This window comes from Drosophila sulfurigaster, chromosome 2R, assembly GCF_023558435.1.
Source record: "Drosophila sulfurigaster albostrigata strain 15112-1811.04 chromosome 2R, ASM2355843v2, whole genome shotgun sequence".
Classification (NCBI taxonomy): Eukaryota; Metazoa; Arthropoda; class Insecta; order Diptera; family Drosophilidae; genus Drosophila; species Drosophila sulfurigaster.
The window spans coordinates 2429478-2454310 of NC_084882.1; the positions used below are offsets into that span (position 1 = coordinate 2429478).

The 24833-nt window shown below is 36.0% G+C and overlaps 2 protein-coding genes across 2 annotated transcripts in view; one reads left to right on the forward strand and one right to left on the reverse strand.

The window, feature by feature from the left end:
* The window catches only part of LOC133838901 (large ribosomal subunit protein eL15), a 134607-nt gene that overhangs the window by 54024 nt on the left and 55750 nt on the right, over positions 1–24833 (forward strand). The gene's annotated exons all lie outside the window — the stretch shown is intronic.
* LOC133838178 (NADH dehydrogenase [ubiquinone] 1 beta subcomplex subunit 2, mitochondrial-like) lies at positions 6652–7176 on the reverse strand. Its single transcript, XM_062269176.1, has 3 exons — positions 7034–7176; positions 6841–6965; positions 6652–6779 (listed from the first exon to the last, which is right to left on the reverse strand). The coding sequence occupies exons 1-3, from the start codon at positions 7132–7134 to the stop codon at positions 6712–6714; spliced, it is 294 nt and encodes a 97-aa protein (XP_062125160.1). The 5' UTR covers positions 7135–7176; the 3' UTR covers positions 6652–6711.

The window sequence follows — 24833 nt, forward strand, 5'->3', positions numbered from 1 at the left end:
CACCTAGAGTCTTGGTTGCGTCAGTCTCGGAGATCGTTATCGGCTTTGGTATACTGTCTGATGCGGAGAACCCAGGAGCATTCGAGAACCACTTCGCACGTTCAAAACCTGCTCCTAGCAGTATCTGCGACACTTCAGACTTAATTGTCTTCAAGTCCTCAACGCATGCGGCACCAGTCAACATATCGTCAACGTAGAAATCTTGCCTGATAACCTCAGCTGCCATGGGGTGCGAGGATTTCGCAATCTCGCTCAGCTGAATCAAACACCGTATGGCCAAGAATGGCGCTGGCGCAGTGCCATATGTTACAGTATTTAATCTGAATAATCTCAACGAGTCTGATGGGTCTTTTCTCCACACTATGAGCTGATAGTTTCGATCTGCCTCGTGCACAATAACTTGGCGGTACATCTTTTTGATGTCGGCCGTTAATGCATATTTATGCAATCGAAAACGAAGCAGAGTCGAAAACAGCTCTTCTTGAATGGTCGGCCCGACCATAAGAATTTCATTCAACGCCTTGTGTGTCGAAGTGCGACACGAAGCATCAAATACGACCCTCAGCTTTGTCGACATGCTTTGGGGCCGTAATACAAATTGGTGCGGAATAACATATGTAACGTGCAATGAGAAGAAGCACAAGGCGTCAGGGCTATCGGTATTTGCGGGGCTTTAGAGTCCGGCTCTAGCTCGTGGGCTTTGGGGGTGGTAGTCTTGCATATACCGATGGCCCTTTCTTCGCTGCTCATTATTATTAATTTAAGATCCGAAATTGAGCGTGCTGCGACGAAGAAGGGATTGCTAGAAAACTAGCCGGAAAGAGAAAGAAAATCCAAAAATGTCTCAAAAATTAGAAAAAAAAAACAAAGAGAGAAAGTGAGAGAGAACAAGAGAGAGAGAGAGAGAGAAAAAGAGAGAGCGAGAATTGAGGTAGGCCATCACAGCTGTTAAGTGATGAAGTCCCCTCCCAACCTAAGATCACTGCCTCAGAGCATGGCTCTGGTGATCCCTTCTAACCCTACGACAGTGGTGTCGCTGGCTTGTTTCGGCTAAATAAAAAAATAAATTATTTCATGGTTTATAATATTTAATTAATGAGAGATATTAAACAATAAGGCATTAAGAACATAAATAGTACTAAATAGTACTAAATTAATTTCAGTGCTTTGTCTTATTTCATGTACCAAATTTTAAACTTTTGTAATTTATCTTCAAACTTTTTTCTTTACAATATTTAATAACTTAAATTTTCTTTCATGCTCTTCTATAAATTTATATTTCGTGTTCGTACAAAGTAAATTGAGGTGAAAGTATGAAGTATGTTTTCGCCAATAATAAAAAAAACTCACCAACAGAACTCCTGCGGCGGCGATCGATCTCCGGCGAAGTTGTGCTGGAACAGTGCTAAATTAAAAGAAATACAAATTTCACCAAAACACTTCATATTGTACCTACGCGAAACTGGTACTAACTATTCAATATAATTTTTGCATACGTTTTATTTTTGTTGTTTTAATCTTGTTGTTTCTTAACTTGGCACTGGTTTTTAATTCCTTATCATTCATTGATTCAACATAATTTAATTTATTAAACAACATTGCTTTTCTTTTTAGTTGTTCACGATTGTTTTAACTTATCTATTTAATTTTATTTAATGTAATGAGCATTATAAAATACTTCACTTTTAATTTGTAATAATCAAAAAAAAAATAGTGCAATTTAGCAGCGCTTTGTTTTTTTTTATCTTTTGAAAAATTGCAAATGGTACATATAGAAGCGCTTTGCTTTTTAAATTGTTGTTTTACAATTATTAATAATTTTATTATAATTTCATACTTTAGCCATTGTAGTACCGTTTTAATGTAAGTTTGAATTTTTAACTATTTCGTGAACGAGTGAACTTTTAATTTTTTAAATAATTTCCAACTTTTAACTTTTCATTGTATTCATTTTTTGTCGAATTTTAACTAAATTAAATTTAATTAAATTATTTTTTAATTTTTTTAATATTTCTGTGCAATTTTTGTTAAACTAAATTTTTTTAACATGTTTTATTTTAACTTGTGCTGAGCGGCGCTACACTGTTGAGCTTTTAATCCATCATATTATTTTACTAATTTTGTTTTAAACAATGTAGCGCATCATTTTAACTTTTCAAATTTGATTTTAATTTTTCATATCTGCACTTTTAACACACACACACTATTTTTTTATATGCGAACTAGTCGCTGATGATCAGGAAAGTAAAGAAGAGATGATACAGTTGGTGATGATGAGATGAGCGAAGATGCTGGTGATGATGACTAAAGTTGAGACGCAAATGCTGGCCAAGAAGTCGCAGGGGTGCTGCGCTGGCGGCTCGAGCAGAGGCCGGCGCAATAAGGCGCTCTGCTCGGCAGAAAGAAGTCGACGGTGTCGCTCACTGGCCCTTCGCTGGCCGATAGTTCGGCGGCAAATATGGCGCTCAGTGGCGCTCCGCTGGCTGATAGTTTGGCGGCAAAGATAGCGCGCACTGGCGCTCCGCTGGCCGCTAAAGTAGCGGTAAAGATGGCGCGCACTGGCGCTTCCCTGGCCGCTAGCGCGGTAGCAAAAATGGCGCTCAGTGCCGCTTCGCTGGCCGCTTTAGCAGCGGCAAGGATGACGCTAAGGGGCGCTCCGCTGGCCGCTATGGCGGCGGCAAAGGTGGCGCTAAGGGCGCTTAGCTAGGTCGAATCGACCTGCGAAAACAACATCAATGAGTAACGAACACCTACCAGAATCTATTACTAGCAATTCATACCAAGTATAAAATGCACTAAGAGAATCCTAACCTCTTGTGTCTTGTGGTATAAATTTTCCACATCAACCAATATGCGTCTATGCACGCTGCCGGTCACCAGAAAAGTGCTTTGACCGGAACCAGCCCAGCTTAAGCTTGCTGAGCATGCGCATGGTGACGCAAACGTCAAAGCTGAGCTTTCCAGTGCAACTCGCTAAATGTCAAATGTGAGCTTTTCAGTGCAGCTGATGCACCACTTAAAGCTCAACTTTCCAGCGCAGCTGATGCACTTAAAGCTGCGCCCTTGGTTGAAATTGAACTTGCATACTTTTAGGACGCATTTAAAATACATCTGCTTCAGGCGCCGTTACACATTGTGTGGAGTACTTGGAAGGATGTGACTCACTTCGGACATGTGGCCCATCTCTACATATTCTTCCATAAATTCCAAGTACATTCGCTTTAACTCGGGATCTCGAGTTAAGCGTTTTTCAAGCGACAAAAACCGCCGTTTAGCAACTTCAAATAAGCACCCATGCTGGTGCGAATCTGATTTAAACGGCAGTCTTACTTCGAAACTACCAGACAGCAATCTTTTCACATTATTTGTGAAATGATCTTCAAAACTTTGTTGTTCAGCGGAAAGGACTTTGGAGGGAGAGCGCACATCTTCGACAGTCCAAAACTTCAACAAGGTCTTGTCAATCGAGCTCAAACTTTCTTCCTGATAGCTCAAATTGACAGTCATCTTCTGGTGAGATTTTTCACCAGGAGTGTACCGCCCCGAGACAATCCACTCAAGGCTTGTCTTTTGGAAGATTGGACACTCTGGACCTTGCTTAATTTGGCCAACGGACAATAGGTCAAAAAATGCTTCAGCGCCGATAAGAAGAAGATAAATTTTTTGCGGTTTGAAGAAATAGGGATCCGCTAGCTGAATATTATCAGGTATCTTTCAGCCACTGACATTTACAGTATGATCTGGCTGATAACCTGAGATCGATTTGAGGATCCATAAATCGATCGCGCACTCAATGCAGCCAACTCCCGACTTCACCACAGTGTGTATCTTTTTCTTAACTTGAGAATTGGGATTCACCAATTCCAAGCAAGCTGATGCACGAGTCTTCTCTACGCAAATGCAGCCGCTGAGCTAGTTCCTCAGTCACAAAATTAATTTGTGACCCAAAGTCCAGCAAAGCTCGGGCTAAGACGAAATCGCCTGAATTCGTCTTTATTTTGATGACTGCTGAGGCCAGGATCACTTTATCCGACACGGTCGCATGCGAAGTGAATGCACGATCAGGCTCAACAGCGGAGAGACTCGGGGGTGGTAACGCTCTACTATTTGTAGTCGCAGAATATATGTGCAGCAACGTATGATGTGAACGGCTGCACACACGACACTTTTTTGCCTTACATTTGGCGACAGTGTGACCCTTCCGAAGACAATTTATGCAGAATGCAGTTGTTTTCGCGTAGTCAAATCTCTATTTAACTGCCAAGGCAGCAAACATCGAGCAACTCACGATGGAATGATCTTCGGAATTGCAATATACGCATAATTGAGTCTTTTGATCAATCTTATCTTTGTGCGTCGTACACGAAAACGAGCTTTTATTAAGCTGTTTAGCGGAAACGGCTTGACTATCGGACTTTGCCGAATTCTCAGCTGACAGATGCTGATATCCACGATTAAACACAGATTGACACTCACTCCATAATGGAATCTTCGTGTAATCTAGCTGCTCATCCCACTTCTTCTTTGTCATTGCATAAACTTTGTGCATGACCAGGTGAATAAGGATTGCATTTGCAATCTTCTTATCATCACCTATCGACAACAAAGATCCGTATATCGCAGAGACAGTGTCAATCAAGTTTCGCAACGCTGAAGCGGAGGGCTGCGAAATCTTTGGCAAACTTATGAAATTTTTAAATTTGGAATACTTTCCGCTGAATTTTGGCAATGACAGTTTAGGCAGACGGGTACGAGGAGCGGCAATCGGTTGAATCGATATATTGGCGGATGAAGTATCGGTCAACGATTTCACCACCGCCTTCAGCCTTATTCCAATTGGAGCACAAAATTAAAAATGGCGAATGATCAAACTTATTTAACTATTTGCCGCTTCTTTTTGATTCCAAGCAGCTGATCGGTCCACGAACTTTGCGGTCCAAGCAAAACTTCAGGGTTGTAAATATTATACTTAAAGTTATTGATTGTTTGTAGTTCAACAATATATTATAAGAATATTAAAGTTAAATCAATATATTTTACCATGAAAAGTTTGATTTTTTGTAAAAAAAAAAATTGATCATTACGACTAGTGTGCATTGTAAGTTCTGCGAGATTGTTTTTTTTTTCAAAAATGGGTAAGTTAGCAACTGAAATCGCCGAAAATTTCAGTGTGCGCTAGGGTTAACATAAATACAATAGACACCCAAAACGCCAGGAACTTTAAATAACATAAATTCTATCTTCTCCACGGAAAAACAAGTTTCTGACTTGCATCGACAAGTTCTCCAAATTTGCCGTCGTACAACCGTTACGTCATTCAATTCTGAGACATTGGCATGTCTACTGAAGAATAGCTAAAACTTAGACATTGTAAGCGCATCCACCCTCCACAGCATCTCAAACACAGAGGTCGAACATTTTCACGGCACATTGGCAGATGCATCAAAATCGACAAGAAGATGTACGACACAATAGAACTGATAATGCGGTCTAAAATTGAATACAATAAGACATTGCATTCAGTAGCAGGCAAAAGACACATCGAAATTGTTCATGTAATGCACATTGATTTCCAGCAAGCCATATCAGAAAAATAGCACAGTCCCAATTAACCAACATCTGTAGATGCAACATCCCCGTAGTATACGGTGATGCCTTAATATGGTAACTTATCTAAGACACTCGATCTGAGTTCGCAAGAATAGCAGAGGAGGCAGGAAAATTAACAAATTTATATGCGAAAGTTATTAGATGTCGACATAGATTATATCATAATCCTCTTGTACGTATTAAAGATCCACCATAGAATAGCAAAAAGCTTAAGCTTTTTTTTAAGCCATAGCCGTTAAGATTGCAGCAGTCACACCTTAACCTTTAATTCCATTCATAAATGCGAAGTAAATTATGGAGTTTATAGTACAACATTCATAAAAAAAAAAGTGTGATACATTCGTTCAAGGAAAAATAATTAACAGGCTGAGGCCGAACAAAGCCACAAAACAAAATCTGGAAATAAGGACGAAAACAAAATTTCCACCGGAACACGTAAATGAAATTGACATTTTATTTACAATAAAAATTGGTGCTTGGGAAATTTAACCTTGCGCTAAAAGAGCGTAAATAGTGGACTGTTTGACATGTTACCCAGAATGTACGCAAAGTAACTATGTACTTATATAAATGAATCGATCCCATATTAACTTCGTGTTGAAGATCCATATATACATATGCATAAGATATGTTTACAAAAATTAAATACTTTCATTGCTGTTATTTTAAACCATTACTAGCATTTGAATTGTGGTTTCTGTTAGGTAGCACTGAAATATAGATTGAGTAATCATAAATAATACGATCATCATAAATCAATTGATTTCAAACAAAATTATAAAAGGTTGTTATCAATTCTTCACTTTTTCTTAACATGAATCCAAAAATTAGATTTGGAGGTCTCTTGTGGATTTATTCCCAAATTTCAAATTCATGGGAATTTCTTGTGTGTAATTTCAACTTGATCATTATTGTAAAAAAGAAAAAAATTTAAGGACAGTGAATCTTGCCGTTCTAAACAAACACTTCAAAAAGTTCTCTAATTTTTGTTTTACATGATTTGAGGGGAAAACAAATACTACAATTGGATTGCCACAGACGTTATTTTAAGCTCAATCTTTAGTTTTTATTGCTACTTATTGAATTCAATTATATCCTACTTTACACATCGCGAGGGATACCCAATTGAATGTTTGTCCATTTTGCAGCATCCGGGTAATCGAACTCCCCCCTACAAGTAAATATTTATATTATATTTTTGAGTTTGTGTAAGTAAACAACCAATACTCACAGTAATATGATCTGGTTCATGCCACAGATGCCAAATAACCCACCACCACATAGTCCCGCCGACTACAACCGCTCCAATTTTAGTTGCTTTGGAATGAGGTGGAGGAGCACTCCGATAGGAAACACTGAAACATTTGTCTCATATAAGCGTTACATAATATCTAAATATATATTTCTGATAATTTTCACTTACACATGACTTTTTCTATTAATAACTTGTGTGTTGCATTTTAGAGATTGAATTACTCTTCCAGTTGCCAAAATATTCCGAAAAGTTTTCATATTCCCAATCATTTCTCAATCTGTGCACTTTAAACAGCCGTAAAATATATTGTGATAGTGATGTGCACAAGGAATTATCGATTAACTTAAAAATCACTAACCCTTATACGCTGTATAAAAATTATGTGCGTCAAGATAGCTCCGGAACTTTAGCGTCACATATCGATAAAAAAAAATCGGCTAAAAAAAACTTTTTATTTTCGTCTTTTTACGTGATATTTAAACTTAAATTAAAAAAATTTAAATGCAAAAACAATAGAAAATTAAATTATCTTTCTATTTAATCCATGTTCGTCAAATTTCATGCAGTATTTATGCACTAAAATCGTGAATGAAATATTGGGTTAGTAACATTTTTGCCAATATCTCGGCTTTCACGAGTTGTCGGCCAAATCGGCTTATGATAAGTTATAGAGTATTGTTTTATAAATATACCCTCAAAAATTTATAAATCTATCCTTATTAGTTTTATAGATATTTCAAGAAATGTACGATTACCTCAGTTCCAGCCCCATACAAAATGAGCACAAAAAATCAATGCTGCCGATTAATGACCATAACTTTTTTTTACTTTCTTGTCGGCCATAGCGCACATTATACTTTCGTAGATACAACTATAAGGAAGATATATAGCAATTTTGATTCAAATCCCTTGAGCCGTTTTTGAGAAAATTTACATTTTCCTAACCCGCAGAAACAAGTTCATTTCGCAAGTGCATCAAATAACTGGAACCAGCGTGGAACCAGCGTGGAACCAGTCAGTGTTAAGTAACACCATTTGGACATTGGCGGGACTTCGAATACTTGCAGAAAATAACTAAATGAAACAACTATAACTATAATTTAAATTACATTTAAATACTCTATTTACATATTTATTTCTTTGTTATAATTAATAAATATACGCAATTTTATATTCTTATTTAAATCGTAATTTTGCAGCTTACTTGACCACTGTTAGCGGCAATACGCTATGTTACGCTATCATCAAATTATTCTTCATATTTGCAGAACTTGTAGGCCATGTCGCGCTTTTTTATTCTATTCAAATCAAATAGACAAATATTTTGCTTTTTGTTTTATTCAAATCGGTTAAGCCGTTTTCGGGAAAATTCAATTTTTGTGATTATTGGGAAAATTACAAATAAATTCCAATTTGGCATGGCAAAGCTTAACATCTGCGAAGCTAGTACAAAGTTAGCGTCGAATTTTTGTGTTGCAGATTTTTCAACATTTTGACTATGTACATAATTGCTCAATACTTTAAAAAATAGATAATTAACATATGTATCATTTCCCAATATATACTACATAGTAAATTATCAGTTTCCGAGAAAATTTAAAATAACATCTACATTTTTCGATTATACGCTCTCCTAGACTTTGTCTGAGAAGGCGCGCATTGCTATAATATAAACATAAAAAAATCGAATGCTTTGCAATTGGTTTTATTCAAATCGTGCTATGCGTTTTCGAGAAAATCGCATTTTACTAGAATAGTAAATTTTTTTGAATTTTTGCGCGTCACCTAAAGTAGTCAAAACGTTGCCAAATTAAAAAAATGGCGATCATGCACATACCTATTTATCATATTTATTACCCATATATATCCCCAACTTATTGGCCATGACGCGCTATTTCATTATATTCAAATCAAATCAAATAGACAAATATTTTGCTTTTTGTTTGATACAAATCTTTTAAGCTGTTTTCGAGAAAATTCAATTTTAGTGATTATTGCCAAACTAATATTACCATGGCAATACGTGTTATGGCCGAAAGTTGGGCCACCCTTTATGAACTTGGTGGCAACTCTGGAACATAACGGAATAGTGCTGTACGTTCTGCTAAACACCAAGTTCTGCACAAGTGATTTATAAAGTTAAAAGTTTATAAAGTGAGAGTAAACTATATTTTGAAAATGCCACCTAAATTGATGTCCACCAAATCGTAAGTACATACAGTAGTATATATGTATATTACATCCGGTGCGCACTTTAAGTGCAGTAACATACATACATACATATATGTATATATATGCATGTATATACATATGTATAGGAATATGCAGTTGCGCTTTTGTGACAATGCAGCGGCCATTCCGGGAAAATATAAATTGATTGGAAAAGTGTGTGTTCAAAGTGAATAATATTGTTTTATATTTTCAATGTCATAAATATGTATATATTCGAAGTGTTAAAGTATTGTAATTATATATATACATATGCATATACATATATAGATATCAAATTATTATTATTCACTTTGCAACACGTCCAGCACGTTTGCCAACCACCTTAAAAATGTATTCCAACCAAATCCTGCCACGAATGCGTTTACTCTGCCGACTTTATCAAACGAGCCTCAGCTTCAACGTGAGCCAATCGAATTTCGCCCAAATGAAATCGTTAACATCATCAAAAATCAACTGAATCCGAAAAAATCCCCGGGATGCGACCTCATAACTCCCAAAATGATCATCGAGCTCCCATATTGCGCCGTTTGCACTATCACCCAGCTTTTCAACACCATCGCAAAACTTGGCTACTATCCAGTGAGATGGAAGAAGTCAATTATAATAATGATAGCAAAGCCGGGAAAAGACCACACAGTCTCCACGTCGTATAGACCTATAAGCCTACTTTCATGCTTATCTAAACTCTTTGAAAAATGCGTTTTGATTCGGATAAACACGTACCTAAGACTCCAGGAAGGAATCCCGTCACATCAATTTGGGTTTCGTGAAAAGCACGGAGAAAATCGCATTTTACTAGAATAGTAAATTTTTTTGAATTTTTGCGCGTTACCTAAAGTAGTCAAAACGTTGCCAAATTAAAAAAATGGCGATCATGCACATACCTATTTATCATATTTATTACCCATATATATCCCCAACTTATTGGCCATGACGCGCTATTTCATTATATTCAAATCAAATCAAATAGACAAATATTTTGCTTTTTGTTTGATACAAATCTTTTAAGCTGTTTTCGAGAAAATTCAATTTTAGTGATTATTGCCAAACTAATATTACCATGGCAATACGTGTTATGGCCGAAAGTTGGACCACCCTTTATGAACTTGGTGGCAACTCTGGAACATAACGGAATAGTGCTGTACGTTCTGCTAAACACCAAGTTCTGCACAAGTGATTTATAAAGTTAAAAGTTTATAAAGTGAGAGTAAACTATATTTTGAAAATGCCACCTAAATTGATGTCCACCAAATCGTAAGTACATACAGTAGTATATATGTATATTACATCCGGTGCGCACTTTAAGTGCAGTAACATACATACATACATATATGTATATATATGCATGTATATACATATGTATAGGAATATGCAGTTGCGCTTTTGTGACAATGCAGCGGCCATTCCGGGAAAATATAAATTGATTGGAAAAGTGTGTGTTCAAAGTGAATAATATTGTTTTATATTTTCAATGTCATAAATATGTATATATTCGAAGTGTTAAAGTATTGTAATTATATATATACATATGCATATACATATATAGATATCAAATTATTATTATTCACTTTGCAACACGTCCAGCACGTTTGCCAACCACCTTAAAAATGTATTCCAACCAAATCCTGCCACGAGTGCGTTTACTCTGCCGACTTTATCAAACGAGCCTCAGCTTCAACGTGAGCCAATCGAATTTCGCCCAAATGAAATCGTTAACATCATCAAAAATCAACTGAATCCGAAAAAATCCCCGGGATGCGACCTCATAACTCCCAAAATGATCATCGAGCTCCCATATTGCGCCGTTTGCACTATCACCCAGCTTTTCAACACCATCGCAAAACTTGTCTACTATCCAGTGAGATGGAAGAAGTTAATTATAATAATGATAGCAAAACCGGGAAAAGACCACACAGTCCCCACGTCGTATAGACCTATAAGCCTACTTTCATGCTTATCTAAACTCTTTGAAAAATGCGTTTTGATTCGGATAAACACGTACCTAAGACTCCAGGAAGGAATCCCGTCACATCAATTTGGGTTTCGTGAAAAGCACGGAACAATTGAGCAGGTCAACCGGATAACATCAGAAATTCGGAACGCGTTCGAAAAACGAGAGTACTGTACTGCCATATTTTTAGATGTCTCTCAAGCATTTGACAGAGTCTGGCTAGAAGGTCTAATGTACAAGATCAAGACAATGCTCCCCAGCAACACCCATAAGCTTTTAGAGTCTTACCTTTACGACAGAAAATTTGTTGTGAGATGCAACTCTGCTATATCTGATGTTCTCACTGTTGGAGCTGGAGTTCCTCAAGGTAGTGTGCTAGGGCCAACACTATACGTCCTCTACACAGCAGACATCCCGACAAGCACACGAATAACAACATCTACGTTTGCTGATGATACAGCTATTCTTAGCCGCTCAAAATGCCCGAAGCAAGCAACTGCGCACCTAGCTCTTCATATGGTCGATGTTGAAAAATGGCTATCAGATTGGCGAATTAGAGTGAACGAACAAAAATGCAAGCACGTTACATTCACCCTGAACAGACAAAACTGCCCACCGCTAAAGTTAAACAACACTCTACTCCCGCAAGCAAACGAAGTGACATATCTAGGAGTACACCTCGACAGAAGACTCACATGGCGCCGGCACATTGAAGCCAAAAGAACACACCTAAAGCTAAAAGCCAGCAGCCTTCATTGGCTTATCAACGCTCGGTCTCCCCTTAGCCTTGAATATAAAGTCCTGCTGTATAACTCGGTACTAAAACCTATATGGATGTACGGCTCCCAATTATGGGGGAGTGCCAGCAATAGTAATATTGACATAGTCCAGCGAGCTCAGTCGAAGATCTTGAGAACCATCACCGGGGCACCGTGGTACGTTCGCAACGAAAACATACAACGCGACTTAAACATCCTACCAGTCAAAGAAGTGATCGCAGAACAGAAGGAAAAGTACTTTACCAAGCTACTGTTGCACCCTAACCACCTGGCGAGAGGTCTAACAAGGTTGAGCAACCAATCACGTCTTCGTCGTAATGACTTACCTACCCAGCGACCGACCTGAGGGACGCGCAACCAGAATGCAGTTTTAACACACTGTTAGCTAAATTTTAATGTTAAGATTCGTAAACTTATTGTTAGTCTCAAAATCTAGAGAAGATTCAATAAATAAAAGCAAAGTCCTCAAAAAAACTTTGCAACACATTTTTTCTCAATATCTGAAAAGTCCCTGTACTGCCTTTAAAGCGTCCCTGTATTTAATACAAGTAATAATTTCAGAGTCGATGGCCTTAGTAGCTAGCACTTCCTTCATTTATTATTTTGTATAATAAGTAACATGTAAATAAATAAATAATTTCAATGGTTCCCTTGCATTTATAGCAACTATGGATGTAAGGATGCTGTACAGGAGGCAGTTTCCGAGGAACTAATTTCCGGAAGTACACTTTCGACGTTGGATTACCAAATATTGTTGGACTAACTAAATGCCAATCAGAAGCGAGTGGTTCCATTTGGCAACACTAGCAAGAATCGTTATGCCTTGCTAAAGTGCTTCCAACGTGTAAGTATTAAAAATTTTAATTTAATATATGTAAATATTTATAGATCATTTCAATTCTAATTTGAATTTTTATGTAGTTTCAGGCAAAATCCAATGATGTCACTAATGGAGTCTATGAGTCTAAGGGTAGTTATGAATTAAGTTCAAATATAAAATTAAGCTCAAGTATATATTCTACTGACATTTCCATTGAGCCGGCAGACGAAATATTGATAGAAGCCAATTTGAAATGTTTTCGAAAAGAGTGCCACAGTGGAAATGAAAGTTTGAATCGATCGGTCCTCCTAGTTGACAATTTATTCCACGTGCAATGTTTTCAAAATGCAATTATGAGGACTGTGAATTTAAGGTAATCGATTTTAAAAATATATGTATATTCTTTATTAACTAACAAGTTCTCTGCTTCAAAAAGTATAGAGCACATGATTAGAGAAGCTTACAGCTCTCATACTAATGCGTGTGTTTTATACATACTTTAAGAAGCTAAGATTAATAAATTAAATTTTGTAGCTTATGGTTATTGTAAGGATCCATCTTGCAATATCTTTATATTTAAAGGGTCTTTTGATGGGGTGGTTAAAGTTTTAACAAGTAGTCTTAAAATAACACATACTAAGTATTTTAAAAAACAAACGCAGTGCAGGGCTGTGAACAGATTTATGGAAAGAGCCTCCATAAAAAACTCTACTGCGTTTCAATATAGAGTTAAAAAAATTAAGAAGTTAAATATGACTAGAGCTTTAGTTGGTAATGACCAGATGACAAATGAGAAACTGCCTTTTTATATAAATTTAATATCAGAAAACAACGCCAAATTTGATTTCGGCAAGGATCCTTATGTCGATGCTTTCGGTATGATTTCTAAAGGGCATTCTCATTTTTTTCAGTATTTATCAACCAAACTCGAAGTCTTTTTATGTGACAAAGAACATATAAATATATTATTGACCCATATAAAACAAGGCACTTTACATATGGATGCCACAGGAAATGTAGTGCAGCCTTTGCACTTTGTAAAGAAGAAAATATTTTTGTATTCATTAGTAGCCCATATCCCTAAGCTCCATATTGTATTCTCAGTAGCTCATGCAATACTTTCGAATCATACATCGTATGACATTGGAAGATTTTTGTGCGAGTTAAGGGAGTCTTGTTTAAAAAAATCGATTCAAATGGCCTATTTGCAGTAGAATAATAACTGATGTTAGTTTTGCTATTATTGGGGCCATTTTAAAAGAGTTTAATAATCTTGACATTGTAAATTATAATGAAATTTGTTTTAATTATGTGTATAATAATAGTTCAATTTTTCCTAATGTTTGAGTTCAGTTTTGTACAAGTCACTATTGCAAAATTATGTGCCGTAATATTGATGAAATAGTTGGCTTGTACAACATTGAATTAAGAACGTTTTTAAGAAATTGCTTAGGTTACGCCTTATCGATTGACAACGTGCTAGAATTAGAAAAATAGTTCAAGAATCTTGCAATCATTCTTTTTTCTTCATTTATTAATAAGATAGTTAATAACGCCAAAGCATATTTTATAAATTACCGTAACGATACATTTTTTTTAAATTTTAATGAACAATTTTTTGCCCAAACACCATTAAATGATAAAGTAACTGATATAACACTAAATTCAATAACTTTGGCAAGTCCGTTTCGTAAAAAATTTGAAACCACTTACATTGAAGTCATTAATAATTTAAATAAATTTAATACAGCTTACGCGAACAATATTTTTTACTGTCCGAAAATGTTAGAGTTAATTTTAAAAAAGTATATTGTATATAGTATGTTCCCTTCTGGACTAATAATATTGGAATATTTATTGATTCATCTGGCGAAAGACCAAGCAATGGGCCAATTGAATCGTTTTTTTAAAGTAGTTAAGCATAGTATTATTAAACCGAATAATGGGAAAGGGTTAAAATTGGGCCGCTTTATTCAGAAAATGGAGGAATGCTCTGTTTCCGCCATGAAGCAGCTTCAACTTTCTCTCCCTTCACACGATCAACTAACTAACGTAACTATCATAAGACCAAAAAATAATAAACTTAGAATTAACAAAAGTAAATATTTAGATAAAATGGCTGATAAGCGAAAGTTCTCTCGACATATTGAAAGATGGCAAAAGCCAGCTTTGAAGAAGCTTAAAGTGGGAATGTTTAAAAATGATTTTTCCACTTTGGAAAAATTCCGTGACTCTAAAGTCAAAGATTGTAAAAAGGAAGTTGAAAAATTTTTTGAACAGGACTACTCGAACTCAGCCATTTCAACTAAATTTGATATGGAAGATATCCATAAACAATTAATTATTAGATTAAAATCTCAAACTAACAACCTAAATTTAAATCAACAAATAATAATATTAAACTTTGAGTATCTTTTCAGGAAAGTTCATGGTGACTTGGATAGTCAACATTTTGTTTTTAAAATTTGTGTGGGCGATTTGTTTTCGTTAATCGATCAGCGCTGGCTAACAAACTTTATCGTTGATGTTAGCCTCACTGTTCTAATATACGAAAACAAAATCGAAGCCAACATAAATTTGCCTTGTCAATTAGGACAATTTTGTTTTAATAATGATAAATTAATTGGCAAATATATTAGATCTCATAAATTTAAAATACTTATAATTCCCCATTGCTTTGAAAATCATTTTTATATTTTATTTATTAACAAGTCGAGTAAAAAAAAATAATATTTTTAGACCCCTTCGGGGATTCGGGGAAAACTTCTCTGTTTGAAAATTATTATATAAAATTGTTAAAACATATAGAGCCCAACGTAACTTATTCCGTATTTAAAATACCACATAGCTACAATTGTGGCATTTTTATTTTGCAATACGCTGAACGATTTTTATCAAACACTTCGCTTACTGATTTAAAATCGCGTGATTTATTTAGGAGCGAATTGTTTGATAAACTTCTACGGTATGGAGATTCTCTAGATGGTTTTTGTTTACACTGCTGTGCCACCTTCCACAGTGTATTTTTTTGTGATCGACCTATATGCAATAATTGCAAACTAGATTATTATGGTGATACACAGAATTATATTTCTTGCAAATTATTTCAAATCTCCAACTGATAAATGTCTTTTACGGGCATGCTCCGGTTTTCACTTTCACAAGATTCTTTCGAATTGCAAAACGAGAAAATTTGTCTTGCAGAAATAAGAAGTAAATTCCTTTTTCTATATTAAATCGGATCTTATTTGCAAAAGGAAAAAAAGTAGTTGACTCATTGGTTTATTGTTGTTCTTTTAAGACCTAGAAGATCAATTAGGCTTGTAATTATTTTTAAAACGACTAATTTCTAACCCCACCTCAAATTTGGAAATAAAATTTTGCCGTCGGCAACAACAATTTTCGATTTGGTGAGCGACCGATAAGTCCGACACCATGAGTCATCGCCTAAGCTGCCATACTTTTGATGGAATGAAAAAGCAAGTTAAAAATACTTTTATAATCAAACGGATGGCGATAAATTTGTTGAAGTTGGGTAAAATATGTTTTTTAAAAATTAATTAATTTAATTTAATTACTTATGTTCTAAAACTGCATAAAAAAATTGTTGAAAACACCGGAATGAAATCCATTAAAAAGGTGGCATCCCCTTTTTTGTGGGAAACAGCTGATTGCGGTTGAACTGATTTTTTTAAAGAAAGTTTCAAATCCTTCTTTGCAAAAAAGACAAAAGGCAAATATATTTCATTCAAGGGAAGCATAAATAAACTATGCGTTGTTTACTTTTGACCAAAACACAAGTTAAGCTGTTTCAGCAGTAAACAAGTAAGAAAGTTACAGTCGAGTGTGCTCGACTGTGAGATACCCGCTACCCATTTTTAATAAAGGCAAAATATTGCGGTATCATTTTCAAAATATACCGAAAATACTAAAAAAAATACTAAAAATATACCAAATGGTATATTTGGTATATCGATATAGTACACCATTCAAAGTATACCATAGACGGCACAATGTGCCAGATTGTCGGCCAAAGCAACTCAGACCCCTAGTAAGTAGGCGTTTTTCCCATACAAAAGTATTTCCTTAATAACTTCCACAATTTTTATCTGATCGCAACCAAAATTTCAGGAATCATAACTATTACAGTAGTTATTGTATATACCAAAATTTGTAGCTCTAGCTTTAAAATTACACTTGTTATTCGATTTTTGATTTGCGGGGCGGAAGTGGGCGTGGCAAAAATTTGAAACAAACTTGATCTGCGTGCAAACATAACAAATGCTGTCGAAAAATTATAGCTCTATCTCTTATAGTCTCTGAGATCTAGGTGTTCATACGGACGGACGGACGGACGGACAGACGGACAGACGGACAGACGGACAGACGGACATGGCTATATCGTCTCGGCTGTTGACGCTGATCAAGAATATATATACTTTATAGGGTCGGAGATGCCTCCTTCTACCTGTTACATACATTTCCTGCCGGCACAAAGTTATAATACCCTTCTACCCTATGGGTAGCGGGTATAAAAATGAAACGTTCCGATAGCAAAGCGATGACCAAAAACTTGTGAAAACCGGAGCACCTAAAAACGAAAATCTCGGTTTTGGTCCCAAAACGAAAACCGAAAGTTAAAACCGGAGCATGCCTGTTAATCTTTGTTTTGCCTTCTGATTCTTGATTGCCAAATAGTTTTTCATTATTATTGTTGTCATACATATATACATATATAACTTTTTTAACTCAATACCATTAAGAAAAAAAAAACACAAATGAAAATTTTGTTTTCGAAATATTCTTCTTCAATTATGCTCTAATATACATATGTTCATAGTTTTATAATTTTTCAAAATGATTGCCAATATATACCCTGCAGTTCCGAGCGCTAGTTCGTTGCTGGGGAAATAAGCACATACCAGCAGACCACCACTACTTACAAAGTGGCACCTAGCAATCCGTTCTTTAGGTAAACACTTACCCATGGCCAATCGACACCTCCAGTTCTGCAGGGTAGATAGTTATGTTCCAGAGTTTCCACCAAGTTCATAAAGGGTGGTGGCCCAACTTTCGGCCGTAACTAGTGTTGCCAATATGGTAATATTAGTTTGGCAATAATCACAATCTCAATCAATAATCACGCGCGACATGGCCAATAAGATGGGGATATATATGGGTAATAAATATGATAAATAGGTATGTGCATGATCGCCATTTTTTAAATTTGGCAAGGTTTTGACTACTTTAGGTAACGCGCAAAAATTCAAAAAAATTTACTATTCTAGTAAAATGCGATTTTCTCGAAAACGCATAGCACGATTTGAATAAAACCAATTGCAAAGCATTCGATTTTTTTATGTTTATATTATAGCAATGCGCGCCTTCTCAGACAAAGTCTAGGAGAGCGTATAATCGAAAAATGTAGATGTTATTTTAAATTTTCTCGGAAACTGATAATTTGCTATGTAGTATATATTGGGAAATGATACATATGTTAATTATCTATTTTTTAAAGTATTGAGCAATTATGTACATAGTCAAAATGTTGAAAAATCTGCAACACAAAAATTCGACGCTAACTTTGTACTAGCTTCGCAGATGTTAAGCTTTGCCATGCCAAATTGGAATTTATTTGTAATTTTCCCAATAATCACAAAAATTGAATTTTCCCGAAAACGGCTTAACCGATTTGAATAAAACAAAAAGCAAAATATTTGTCTATTTGATTTGAATAGAATAAAAAAGCGCGACATGGCCTACAAGTTCTGCAAATATGAAGAATAATTTGATGATAGCGTAACATAGCGTATTGCCGCTAACAGTGGTCAAGTAAGCTGCAAAATTACGATTTAAATAAGAATATAAAATTGCGTATATTTATTAATTATAACAAAGAAATAAATATGTAAATAGAGTATTTAAATGTAATTTAAATTATAGTTATAGTTGTTTCATTTAGTTATTTTCTGCAAGTATTCGAAGTCCCGCCAATGTCCAAATGGTGTTACTTAACACTGACTGGTTCCACGCTGGTTCCAGTTATTTGATGCACTTGCGAAATGAACTTGTTTTTGCGGGTTAGGAAAATGTAAATTTTCTCAAAAACGGCTCAAGGGATTTGAATCAAAATTGCTATATATCTTCCTTATAGTTGTATCTACGAAAGTATAATGTGCGCTATGGCCGACAAGAAAGTAAAAAAAAATTATGGTCATTAATCGGCAGCATTGATTTTTTGTGCTCATTTTGTATGGGGCTGGAGCTGAGGTTATCGTACTTTTCCTGAAATATCTCAAAAAATAATAAGGATAAATTTATGATTTTTTGTGGGTATATTTATAAAACAATACTCTATAACTTGTCATAACTTATCACTCATAAGCCGATTTGGCCGACAACCGAAAAGCCGAGATATTGGCAAAAATGTTGTTACCCCAATATTTCATTCACTATTTTAGTGCATAAATACTGCATGAAATTTGACGAACATGGATTTAATATAAAGATAATCTAATTTTCTATTGTTTTTGCATTTAAACTTTTTTAATTTAAGTTTAAATATCACGTAAAAAGACGTAAATAAAAAGTTTTTTTTTAGCAGATATTTTTTATATATTATGCTAATAGCCTATTACCTCGGTTTTCTTTGGTTTTTTTCCGTTCAGGCCGAATGTTACGTTCGCCCCATGTAAAAACCCATAAGAAAAAAGTCGGTTTTTCTACGTTCGCGAAATAGTGAACGCACTCGAAAAAAAGCTCACCACTGAACAAACAGCTGACATTTAAAAGCGCTAAGGTATGAAAATAGAAAAATAAAAATTTTATTTTGTTGTTAAAAGCAAATTTTTTATATTTTAGATAAGTCAGAAAACTCGTAGGCCGTCAATGTCGTGGAGTGGCGTCCACGAGGCTATGTTGTTCGAGTTATGGGAGGAGAAATGTAGTGCCTTTTTTGGCCAATCCACAAAGGCGCTCCACAAGGGTGCCAAACTCCTCTCTATTCGAAAATTATCTCCAAAAAATGATTCTCTGTTTCCAGGAACATCGCGCTCCCAAAAACACCCATGCCGCTGCTAAAAAGTAAATTTATTTATATAAATATACCATTGCTGCTAGCAAATCTACTTATGTACATATGCCCAAACTGATGGCGATTTCTTTACTATTTGCAATGGCCTATACTCTATACTCCGTTAATTTTCCCTCCACTTGGTCAAAATCCTCATCAAAATCTTGCAAATTAAGAAAATTTTCCATTTTTAAATGTGCCAGCTGATTTTTGAATTGTTTGCCAACTCGTGTTTACATTTGAACAGCTGACATTTCAGAGCGGCCATATTGAGAAATTTACCGTTGCCCATATTTTTCGGTTCGTGCCAATAGAAACCCTGAAATGGGACTTTGAAAAACGTAAAAAAAACTGAGTGTAGTGGAAATAGTCTATAAGACTGTGACTGAGAGTGAAACACAAAAATGGCCTACTTTTCTATCGATACTTTGATAATAGTGTATGAGAATATCAAATCAGCTGTTCCACAGAAGAAAATATAAACAACATAGTTTCCGCACTCATATAGGCAAAGTGAACACAAACATAAATATGGATAATTTAAAAAAATTAAAATAGTGTGTGGCAATTTCTCGTACAGAAAAATATAATTTATTAAAAATTGTGGATTCGCAAGACTGCATTGAAATTTAAAATAAAAAATATTGCAACAAAGTTTCAATATGTGCTTAGAATATTGTCGCAATAGAAATAGGACTGGAATGTGATTTTATATTTTTTAGAAATTGCATTTATTTAATAGGCGAATAGCTATAAATTTTTTTTTTTGTCATTTCAATGTCAAATGTAGGCACACAAAGGTTGCTAAAAATGGTCACACTAATATATGTGAAATTGGCCGTATTTTCGCTAATATTTTGTTATATGTGATTATTCCACTGCTAAATCTTGCGGCCTTAAAATTATTTCAAATTGATTTGCAATACTTCGAAAACTAACCAAAGTCGAAAGATACAAGTAAATAGACAGAGGCATTAGAAAATGTTTAATGAAAATCGCCAAGACGATCAATTTGACCACTTTGTACATGAAAATGATCGATTCAGAGCAAGTTGCTTTTTAAATAAATAGAGTCAATTATGGGAAAAAATAAATTTATATAAACCTCAGTGTCAAATAATTTATTAAATTGCTAATTTTCATTTGAATTTGCCTTTGATGTTCTTGATCTTCCTGCCTAAGATTTGCTTTATTACACCCAAACAGCTGGTCGCGTGAAACAGTTTTGGTGTAAGCAGTTGCACTGAAGCAGATGCACTTGGTTTGCATTTTAGTTTCATTCTTAGTTTTTCAAAAACAAAATAAAAAATTTTACTTTTTCTGACTTGAAGGACGAGGATTGTACACAAAATACTTTTTTCCCGCATTTAGTTTTAGTGAGTTGTCTTCAGTCGTCTGTAAAATATTACCTCCTAATATTTCAATGTGTCGCAGTTATCAGGAATGTTTTCCTTTTCGATATATTGTCTTGTTGCATTAATGGCATCTGCTCTTTGACTTTGCTTGGCAAAAATTAAATTTTGTATTGAGTTGACGTTGGTGTTGGTGGACACCGTGGACTTTGCTAAAAGCAATTTTTGCTCCAATACGCTCTCTTTTCTGTTTTGGTGCTAATTCCGGCTCTAATTTCTCTGTGGGTTATATTCTAAGTGCAACAACATGATAAAACAAGATAAAACATTTTATGTGAGTACGTAGATACTTAAAAGAAGCTTGAAGGTTGACATAAACATGCTGCGAAACTCCTTTTTTATAGGAGTTATTTTGTCAGTCATTATGCTCTTCGGAACATTGTGGAATCTCACGTTTAACCTGAAGTCGTTTCTTGCTGGCTACCAGTACATGCCGAGATTTGGAATACCATTAATCTGAGACAATGATACTCCGAAAAGACTATCTATAAAAACATGGGAAGTAGAGGAACACAGTCCATTAAAATTCTTGGCGGAATGCCATGAGACAGCAGCAATATTAAAATCACCAAAGTAACGATCAGAAAGCATGTTAGAAATGTTATTAATTATAGAAAAATGAGCTAAATATAGAGCATCATCTGAAGCAGGTGGATATACGAATAAGAAATAAAAATGTTAAAACTACCAAAGGATAATTTTACATCCACTAGCTCAATATCAGAAGTGTGATCAATCAATTCTAATGCAAATTGAGCATCTACTGCAATTAAAACCCCACCGCCTCGACATAGCTTGCGATCACGTCTGTATAAGGAAAATCTACTAGGAAATATTTCCGTATCAAGAATGTAATTTTTTAACCATGTTTCAGTAAAGGCAATGACATTGAAAGTGAAAGGCATACTATTTAAATGTAGGTCAGTAAGTTTACTGCAAATGCCTCTTACATTCTGACAGCCAAGAAGTAAAGAGGATGTTAGTTTTTTGAATTGACAGACACAGAAAAAGGCTTTGGATTACAATTCTTGCTACTATTAGGAAGATAAACCGGAGACCGATTATGCCTTTTACCAACAAATTCTTTGACTAATAGGTGTTCCGGCCAAAACACTTTACTGCACATCATGCTAAATTATTCAGCAGGAATACTTATTTTAAAAGATGAAATTTCCCGCTCGTTTCAGGGGCAAGCCTTGAGACAAAAATCTGTTTACGCTGTGGCATCGCAACTAACATGTTGCGGACAACTGAAGTATGAGCTGGAGGCGATTCTTCAATCGTTACTGATAATCTCGACATAGGATCGTGATGGTTGAATTTTTTCAAAAGTCTCCATCTCAGCCGACACCAAAATCGATGAAGTAGCAAGAGATTCCATACATAATGACGTAATGTCATGATGTCCTGCCTCCAGAGCTACCGGAGATTGAGGGGACTAAATGACATTAATACGCCAGCAGGTGGTACGGATAAACTTGGAAGATCTACAGGGACAGAAAGCTCAATCGGGGCATCCGATAGACGCGTATTGGCCTTTTTACGCTTCGGAGACTCGGCCTAGAGCTTCATACTCATACCCAGAATCCAAAGCAGAAAAGTTATCAGAGAGTTTTTAAAAGCCCGCCAATACATCTCTGAAACCAGTTCGCGTCTGCCGTACAAAACCCAGCGATATCGCGCTCGGAGTCCCTACAGTGTTCACAAGTCCATCTTAATCCTGACTTGGCTGAAATTATATCAACAATACGGCCGATAAAGCCAGCACATTTCTCGTGAGCTAAGTTGTCGCACAACCAGCAAAAAACAAAACCAATTTTTGTTATAGCAGGCTAACATATTGCTAAAACAAAGTTAGGTAAACAAAATCAAAATCAAAAATAAGAAATATAAACAAAGAAGGTAAATTAATTGCAACCCAATATGATCTGTACTTACAAAGCACGAAACACAGAGAGTAAGCGCAGGTCAAGCGAGACGCAATATAGACGATAGCCAACTACAACACCAAGAGAGGAAGAGTTAACTATTGTGAGCGCACAAGAATAGCAAGTGAAAACAAAGAGCGCGAAAGTAAATAAAAATACATCGATAACTTCTGTTTCGGTTGAAAAGCTATCTACATAATCGTCCACGTAGTGGTATTCGGTGATGGCTTTGACCGCACGAGGACCCGTGTGTTGGTGTTCCAACGACTTCACGTAGTTTGCCGCATCTCGTTGGTCGTCTCTTTCACAACATAGAAATCGTTGTACACATCTATCCTGTGCTCGTATAACGATTTAGTGAAACATCTCCTGGGTATTGCCGAAGTCTCCGACAGCTCCTTCTTTGAAGTGAAAGAGAACGTCTGCTAACGACTCGTAGTGCTGTGGACCCATGTCCATCACCGAATTTAACGAATCACCAACCATCGCCGCTGTGTCAAAGACCTGCTTCTCTGGCAAACACTTCTGCTCCAAGCGCCGAACGTATCCTTAATAAACGAAATAGTTCACAAGTTGCCTGTACGCTAGGCCAAATGGTGAATCACGATTTATTTTCCTTTCAATATTGACTAGTCTCTTTAATGCCATATCAGAGCTCCGTGGCATTAAGTTGTCGTTGCGCTTCCATTAGAGTCCTATCTAATATCTCTCTTTGAGTCTCACAATGATATCTTCGAGAATCTGTTGCGATCTGGTGTTCGCGCTGGTTGCAACGGCCGATGCGAGCTTCACGCCAAAGTTCTCCACTCGGTTACTAACTTTTATACTGTGTCATCCTGCAGCACAGGAAGATGGTAATTCTCTGCAATCCTTTGTTGGACCAAAGACCAGCCACTCCAGCTTGTAGGCAGATGCATAGGGTTCATTTGCAAAGAGATGTCTACTCTCTATTGGCCCAACTCGTCGCCAATCTTTTTCGATGCATCGGCAGGCTTAGGCTCCGCACTGCTTGTACGTTCTGCGAATCGTAACGATGGCGCTTTCCCGCTCCGCTGATTTGTAGATTGACTAAAGTTGCGGGTTTTCTGACAAATCTAAGGCCAAACCAATATTTATTCAGCTGCCGTCGGATAAACTTGCAAAGTGCTGGAATGCCATGCCCACTCAGTTCTTCTTCCTGGTGGCAGCTTTGCGGACAATCCCTCCATTAGCGTCGGGTTGCTCAAATGGATCAGATCCGAGAACCATAGTCGATGGTGTCGGTGCAGAGGTCTTGCGTTTCGCAAAGTAACCGGCAGATTGAGTTTGCTGACTTCTTGTTTTCTTGTTTTCCTGGAGAAGTGCTGAGTTGATATTCTCAACAATTAGTCGTACCAGGCAATCAAGAATTAGCAACTCCCTTGCTGAGGTAAAATAGTGCATCACCCGGCACTAACAGTCTACTTAAACTTCCTACTCAATTTGTCGCTGTGTGAAAATTCATTATAATGGAATCCGTAATATGAGAGTATTTTATTCTGAGTGAAAATTCATTAAAATCTATTTTAAATCTATGACTTTTTTCTTACCGCAATGACTTACTCTAATTCTCTACAAGAACGTGCACTTTTCAATCATCTGCTAAAGTACTGTAGGATGTGACTGTGACTGTCACAATGGTCATTAAAATATCACATATTACTCTTTGAACTATCGATTACCTAACACTAAAAACCACTAGTCGAAATTTAATTTATTTAAGAAATAAATGTTTATAAAATATATGACAAAAGAC